Raw genomic sequence first — 8,569 nt, 5'->3', positions numbered from 1 at the left:
ATGAGAGCCATTGTTTTCCCACAATCCTCCATAGGCCGCATGGGATTCTGCGTCACGCCTTGCGGTCGGCCTAGGTAAACAAAGGCCTAGGCCTTTGGTTACCTCTGTCGTGACCGGAATGCCGCCCTCCCGCGTCCAGAACTTGTGCACCTCTCTGCCCTGTTTAGGCGTGTTTATTCGTTCCCGTGTCTTACAATCACCGTATTACTTGAAAACATGGATCGTGGTAAAGGACAGAGCACTTCGGCGCCCAAGAAAGATACGAAAACCACCAAGGAGGATAGGTTGAGTATGCTCTACCAAAAGTTCAGCAGGGTGAAGCGTACCCCCAGTAAAATTCCTGAATTGTTGGATAATTTATCTGATGTCGAGGCAGATGTTGAGGGGGAAGAACGTCAAAGCGATTTCAGTAGTGATTGTGAGGGGACCGCGACGTCTGATGAGTTTGATGAATCATCGAGTGAGGAGAGTAGCGAGGGGAGTGAGGATGAGGCGATGGATGAGGGCCGCCCCAAGCCACCCATAAGGAGGCGTGCAGGACGGCTTCACCAGCCAAATCCTGATGATGCCTGGTCAAGTGACAATACACCACCATTTGTAGACAGTTTCACTGCCACACCAGGCCTAACTGTCCCAGTGCCAACCACTCCCGTGCAATTCATACAATTATTCCTGACACGGGCCCTCATTGAATATATCACAGTGGAAACGAATAGGTATGCCAGACAATTTATTCAGATTGCTTCCAGGCACACCATGAGGATGTGGCAAGAGGTATCGTTGAAGGAAATGGCCAGGTATTTGGGTCTGTCTATGTTGATGGGTATTGCACCCCTCCCGACGATGAGAATGTACTGGCAAACAAGCCGGTTGTGGCATATGAGGACCTTCAATATTTTCATGACTGCAAAACGATACCAACATATCAGCCAGTTTTTCCATAGTTACAACAAGCTTGCAATTTCCCAAAACAATAAGGACCGAATGGTAAAACTGCGCACAATCATTACTTATTTTACCACCAAGTTTGGCACATACTACGTTCCCAATAAAGCACTCAGTTTGGATGAAAGAACAATGTCGTGGCGTGGTCGTTTATCCTTCAAGGTTTACAATCCAAATAAATCAGATAAGCATGGGGTAAAGTTGTACATGCTTGCTGAGGCAGGGACTGGCTACATTATTGACTTTGAGGTGTATGCTGGAGTTGGTAAGACAACAGTGGAGACAATGATGGCCTTGATGTGGCCATTATTGCACAAGGGTTATCATCTTTATATGGACAAATACTATAACTCTGTCCATCTCACAGAATTGCTACGGGAACATGGTGTGTACACTTGTGGAACACTCAGATTGCATTGTGGCGCCCCCAAAATTCTGCAACAGTTTGCAAAAGGTAAATTCGCTGTTGATCAAACCATTTTCAGGCGCAAGGACAACACTTTTATTATCCTATGGAAAGACAAGAGAGTGGTGTCATTGATCACAAACTGCCATAATGCTGACACACAAGAAGTACAACGAAGGAAGAGAGTGAGGAAACGTGACGGAGCAACATCAGTAAAGATTGTAACTGTGAACAAACCAACTGCCATTTGCGACTACAACACCAACATGAAAGGTGTTGATCACTTCGACCAAATGGTCAAATATTACAGGTTCACCAGGAAATCACATAAGTGGACGAAGAAGATCACATTTTGTTTCCTTCAGATGGCTCTACACAATGCCTATGTGTTGTACAAGATGTACACATGTACTGATGCCAAGAAATTGACCCTACTCCAGTTTCACGAGGTAGCAATATGGTCCCTGTTGAGGTGGGACCTGGATGAGTGGCCTGCCACTGAAAGCCCTATCCCACATGCTGAGGATTACCAAGATCCTTCTGATGATTTGGCACCACCGGGACCATCTGGAGTGAGGCGTCTTTTATTTCCTCCTCCACCCCAAGCACAAGACGCATCCTCATCTGACACAGAACCTGAAACGGAAACGCCTGAACCTGAACCTCGTCCTCCACCAGTGAAAAACCCACGTATTGTTGATCCAGAGGATAGGCTGAACAAGAAGTTGACCCATGCTATAGTGAAAATTGCAAAACGTAAACGGTGTCGTGTTTGCATCAAGTCAGGAATAAGGAGAGACTCTATGTATCAGTGCAAGACATGTGGAGTTGCTTTGTGTGTCACACCATGCTACACAAAATACCACCGCAAGAGCGTATTTTGGACAGCGAAAAAATAGCGCCTCTGCAACCCTCCACTCCACCTAACGTAACATCTGTTGAGCAACTTCAGGGACATTTTCCTGAAGCAGGTGGAGTGGATAACAAAATGCTCAACTTATTGACCTTCCATCATCACATCGTGGGTAAGTACACACACTTTGTATAAATCATTGTGAAGTATTATAGTCGTGGGTTGGTTGGTGTTGTCGTCGTTGATCCTTCTCTACGAACAACCCAACCCACACCTCGGTAGAGTGCTTATACCTCACTAGGACACCACCCTTGGCACTTCTGGCTCTTGGAGAGGGGCTCAACGTCACACGTTTAGGGGATGCAGCTCCAACACTTAGCCTCGTTGTCACGTGCACACACCCACTCGAGCCGCTGTGACTCCCCACTCTCTCCTTAGGTGATATGATCTCCTCAATCCCCCTTTGACTTATTAGTATTACCTTCTACCCTGTCCACAACAGTGGTTCTTGGTTCTTTCTCTCTCTCTCCTTCTGTACTATTTCATGGGAAGCCTCACTAGGACAAGGTCAAATACCAGCAAATTGGGATACATTTACTGGACAGAGCACATACACGATACATACACACATATAATAATAATGAATCCTATACTCTATAATATTACAATCAGGTTGCACTCCAACACCATCAGAACTCTATTGTCAGCTTATCAAGTGGTATCCTATCTCCTGGTTCACCACCTGATACTATCAACCTTCTCAAGTTGATCAAGTCTACATACACTGTTGCACCATCAGCAAGATAATATATATATAGAAAATCAGCATTTGAATGCAATAACATATATCAGTATAAATGTTCATTGATACACAACAATGATCAATCGATCACTGTCAGTCCTGGAACGCATACATCTGTAGGTAATCCAGCCTACGACTGTAACTCTAAACTTCAGTACAAAACACTCCTTGACATAAGAATGCAAACAACCACTCACCTCTCACTGCGTCTTGCACACTAATGACAACCAAACACTATCAACTCCCTACAAGTAATCCACCAGAACTTCCCTTCCACCTCTGGAAGTTCACTACCCTAATATCTTTAGGTTCTTCCGGGCTTCACTACCAGGATCCTCTGCAGCTCCTCCAGGCTGCTATCATGAAGTGTTCTTGAGCAACTAAGGTGCTTCACCCTTCTGCTAGGTTCCTCCACAGCTCTCTTGGCTGCTACACCATGAAGTTTCCTCGAGCAACTATGGTGCTTCTCCACCTCTACAGAAGCACGTGACACTCCTCTTCACTGCTTCTCCTCACAGCTCGAGGTCCTCTGCTTCACTACCTTGGAGTCTCATCAATTACTTCATCTATGCTGGCTTCGAAGTTCTCAGCAACTTCTTCCCCAAAGACAAACCTGCAACCCATCGACACTCCAATAAAAATGTTCCCCATTAACACATAAACAAAAATATTCACACAATATGTTTGTCTCCAACCTCTATCTGTCCTCTATATACAGTGAGAGTGGACTCCCCCATTTTGGGCGGGTCCATACTCCACCTCGCCCAGCGGCGGTCCTCATTCGCTGGGAGGGTCTTCCTCCGTCAGGAGCCGGGCTCCCTCAGTCGTCTGTCAGAGCTCAGAGGGGAAGGACGTCGCTCCGTGTTCCTCCCTCTTCACTCTCCTATTTCAGGCTTTCTGCCTTATTAAAACATGTCTAACTTATAAAATAAACATCGCTACTGTCGCTGGGCACACGACCAACTACAAGCAATCACTATGAACTGGCGTATATCGTGCTTACCACAGATTATCTGGTCGAGGGCGCTTTCCCTCTGACTGCGTCTGGTCACGGCGCTTCCACGGCCCACAATAAGGCCTCCGGGCGGCTTAAGATTCACTAATCATCGCCCACGACTTGAGACCACACGTCCCCAGCTCGATTCCACAGCTGGTACGTCTGCACACTTCTCTTCTCTTAGAGACATATCACTAGGGGTTCCCTTCTGACGGGAGCTCAAAAGGAGCGCGGCTTTCCCCTGCGATGTCTGGCACTCAAGTGAGGTCAAGGTCCTCCGGAAGCGAGCCTCACGCCTCCAGCAAAATGTCCACATCTACTAGCCAGTCATTTATCTGTTTTCTTCTTCATTGCCCATAATCTCAATTCATGCCTGGAGTGCAACTTCTCCTGGGCAACGACTTGGCAGAAGACCTGCAACCGACCAACCTGATCGTCATGGACAAACCCCAGGTGTGTACCTCTGTAATGGATAATCCCATCTTTGAGTATGTTCCAGCAAAGGTTCAAGAGAGTGATGAAGTTTCTCCTCCGGTTTTAGTGACCACCCGTGCACAAGCTACACGACCACAGCCAGCTGACTCTACTGCTACCGCTGTCCCTCATGGCCCTCAGAAACTACCCCGAATCTGACCAAGTTGGAGTTCCGTAAGTTACAGAGGGAAGATCTTACCTTGACACCATTATTTTTCCAGGCTGAGACTCAACCTGACAGTATTCCTGGGTTCTTCCTAGAGAACGAGTTGCTCTACCGCAGATATAGACCCAGTAAACTGAAGGAGGAGGACGATTGGGCAAACGTCGAACAACTAGTGATTCCTGCCAGCCTGCGGCCCACTATTCTACACCTGGCCCATGGAGCACTCTCCCACTACGGATTTAACAAGACCTACCACGGAATCCGTCAAGACTACTACTGGCCAGGTATGGTAAATAGCGTCAAACAGTGTCATACATGTCAGATGGCAGGTAAACCGAACATCTCTATCCCCAGAGCACCACTGACTCCCATACAGGTGCCTGCGGAACCTTTCCACAGACTTATTATAGACTGTGTTGGTCCTTTACCTTGGACCAGTTCAGGTAACGCATATATCTTAACCATCCTGTGTCCTACCACCAGATTCCCCATAGCAGTTTCAGTAAAGAACATTACGGCTGCTACGGTTGTGAAACACTTATTGAAGATCTTCACCCAGTATGGATTTCCAAGGGAGGTTCAGAGCGACTGTGGCACCAACTTCACCAGTGATCTCTTCAAGAGGACACTGGAAGAGTTCAACATCAAACAGGTATTGTCCAGCTCCTATCATCCTGCTTCACAGGGTTCTCTTGAGCGTAGTCATCAGACTATTAAAGCACTCCTGAAGAAGTTTTGTAATGAAACCTCTAAGGATTGGGATAAGCAAATTGACCTGATAATGTGTATCTTTAGAAGTCTTCCCAATGAGTCTCTAGGAGTATCTCCTTATGAGATGCTCTACGGACGTAAGTGCCGTACTCCTCTCAAAGCTTTCAAAGACTCTCTACGTGATGCCACCTTCAGTGAGCATCAGAATGTGCCCCAGGTTCTTCAAAACCTGCAACACATTCTAGAGAGAGTCCACAGTTTTGCCCAAGATAATCTATTGAAAGCACAGGAGAGGATGAAGACTCATTACGACCAGACCAGCAAAGTAAGGAAATTTAAACCGGGAGACTTCGTGCTTGCTTATTTCCCTATCCCAGGTTCTCCTTTACAAAACAGGTTTTCAGGACCCTACCGCATCAAGGAGTGCAGAAACAACCACAACTACGTCTAGAGACTCCAGATAGGCGGCGGAAGACCCAGTTGTACCACGTCAACCTCCTGAAGCTATATAACGGTACTCCTCCCACTGTCATGATAAACTACTCTTCCTTTAAAGAGCCATACATCAACAGTGAGACCTTCCCTGCTTCTCCTCCCGAAAGCACTGACACGGAGTCAGCGCTTTCCAATTCGGAAATCCTAACTGATCTTCACAATTATTTTCAGGACAATCATAGTGCACCTCTCATCAAGATCTTCAAAGAACATCAGGAGTTGTTCTGAGATGATCCACAAGAGTGTAATATTACCCAGCACGACATCCAACTGCTCCCTGACACCCGGCCGATTCGTCAACCCTTCTACCGAATCAGCCCTAGCAAGAAGGAAGTCATGCGTGCTGAGGTGCAGTACCTCTTGGATCATGGACTGGCTACACCTTGTGAGTCCCCCTGGGCCTCACCCTGTATCTTGGTGCCAAAACCCCAAAATAAGGTGAGACTGTGTACGGATTACCGTAAATTAAATAATGTGACAGTCAAGGATGCATACCCCTTGCCAAGGATAGATGACATTCTTGACACCATTGGTAATGCCCAGTACTTGTCCCAAGTGGACTTCCTTAAGGGATATTACCAAGTGTGTCTAACAGAGCGAGCCAAAGAAATATCTGCCTTTATCACTCCCTTTGGACTTTTCAGATATGAACGCCTTCCTTTCGGACTATGTAATGCCCGGGCCACCTTTCAGAGAGCTGTCAACCGCGTCATCCAGGGCTTGGATAACACCTACGCCTATTTGGATGATATCGTCGTAGCATCCAACACCTGGAGCGAACATCTGCTCCAGCTGCAACGACTGTTCGCCAAGCTCCTGACAGCCGGCCTCACCATCAACCTGGGCAAGTCCACCTTTGCCAAAGGTAAAGTGCGTTATCTGGGTCATGTAATTGAGAGTGGCAGCCTAGCTCCGTTAGACACACACACTCAAGCCATCCAGCATTATCCACAGCCTATCACCAGGAAGCAGCTCCTGCGCTTCCTTGGTCTTGCCTCCTACTACCGTAGGTTTGTGAGAAATTTTAGTACGGTAGCAACACCATTAATCACTTTAACCAGTCCCAAGCAACGGTATAATTGGACCATGCAGCAAACCGTTGCTTTCGAACAACTCAAATTCCTCCTCTGTTCTAATCCTATTCTCGCCTCACCAGATATCACCAAGCCTTTCGTCCTTCATGTCGACGCCAGTGGTACCAGCATCGGTGGTGTCTCGATGCAGCAACGAGGCGAGGAGGTTCTACCTGTCAGCTACTACAGCTACAAGTTGAAACCCCACCAGAGGAACTACAGTACTATCGAGAAGGAGCTACTCTCCATCGTCCTGAATCTCCAGCACTTTGCTCCATACCTACAAGGTGCCAGGTCTACCACCATCTTCTCAGACCACAATCCTCTCCGCTTCTTACATCAAGCCCAATTCAATAACCAACGTCTTCTACGATGGGCTTTATATCTGCAAGATTTCAACCTGGAGATCCGCTATATCAAGGGTTCTGACAACATCATAGCCGACGCCCTCTCCAGAGTCTATGAAGTAGAAGCGACTCCAACTATCACTCCACCACATGAAGACGTAACTTCTTCCAGAACCGCAGGCTTCGGGGGAGAGTTGTGACGATAATCTCTTTCAAGAGAGATTGAGCCTGCTCTTCCCTACATCATTACGTCTTTAAAGTACAAGATACTATATAGAAGATACGTCCACCAGTATCGCCAAACGTTTTGCCCAGGAAGCAAATCGTACCATGCACACCCCGACACCTGCTACAGCCACCGTAACCAGCAAACTGCTTATACTCCGCCTGCCTGTTGCTGATTGGCTGGTGTCTCGCCGCACCTGCACTCCCACCACCACCGAGAGTCGACGTCTGGGCAGCAGCACGCTGTACTCCTCAGAATATCTCTGTGCTCCATGGAGTTGACATCTCTCGCTGGTAGACTAAGCCTTGGCTTTCGTGTACTAAGGGAGGTGGCAGCTTGAATCCAGTATTCCAGCACCGCACATATTTTATTTATATTGCTATCACTATAACTTACTTGTCTTAGAGTAACTTTTCATTGCCAGTGATTATTCATGTTGTTTTGTTTGTTGACTTGTCCTGCATTTTATGAGATTGCCTTTATTCATGTCTTGTTTTCTAGAGTAATTAAAATTTCATTGTTTATATACTTGTGTTTTGTGTGTCTTCCCATTACATTACCACAGACGAAAGGACAAACTTCTCTTTTTTTTTTGTTATGTGACGAGGCCCTGCCCCCAGCTTTTCAAACAGCCGAACACCAACGCTTTACCGTCACAGTAGGGAAGAGATAATTGGAGGGATACAAACAAGTATTCGTGCAGAGGGACAGGACAAAAAAGGAGAGAGCCAGGGCAGCAGAGGCAAGGAGGAAGCGCAGGGAGAGAGGATTAAACGAGGAAATCGCAGCCCCCAACACAACAGTCCCAGAGACAAGAGGCGAACCCAAGACCAGCATCCCAGCAACACCAGAGGGGAGGGAAACACCACCACCCCTCTCTGCATAGCAACCCTCCCTTCCCCTAACCCAACCTACCCACACCCAACCCTCCCTCCCCCCAACCCCATTCTGACCCTGTCACCCCTCTCCCATTCCCATCATGTCCCCCCTCCCACCTTTCCCCCCCTGTCTCCCATCCCCCTTCATCCAATACCCTCCCTATCCCTCCTTCCCCTCACCCCATATCCTTGTTGG

At 47.4% G+C, this 8,569-nt stretch overlaps 1 protein-coding gene across 1 annotated transcript; it reads left to right on the top strand.

The window, feature by feature from the left end:
- The first annotated feature begins 216 nt into the window (after positions 1–216).
- On the top strand, positions 217–2,250 carry LOC138358695 (piggyBac transposable element-derived protein 4-like). Its single transcript, XM_069316850.1, has one exon. It carries the CDS (start codon positions 217–219, stop codon positions 2,248–2,250), a length of 2,034 nt encoding a protein of 677 aa, XP_069172951.1.
- The last annotated feature ends 6,319 nt before the right edge of the window (positions 2,251–8,569 follow it).

Source organism: Procambarus clarkii, chromosome 85, assembly GCF_040958095.1.
Source record: "Procambarus clarkii isolate CNS0578487 chromosome 85, FALCON_Pclarkii_2.0, whole genome shotgun sequence".
Taxonomy (NCBI): Eukaryota; Metazoa; Arthropoda; class Malacostraca; order Decapoda; family Cambaridae; genus Procambarus; species Procambarus clarkii.
The sequence above is the reverse complement of the archived record's forward strand: the minus strand, read 5'-3'. Positions and strand labels throughout refer to the sequence as shown.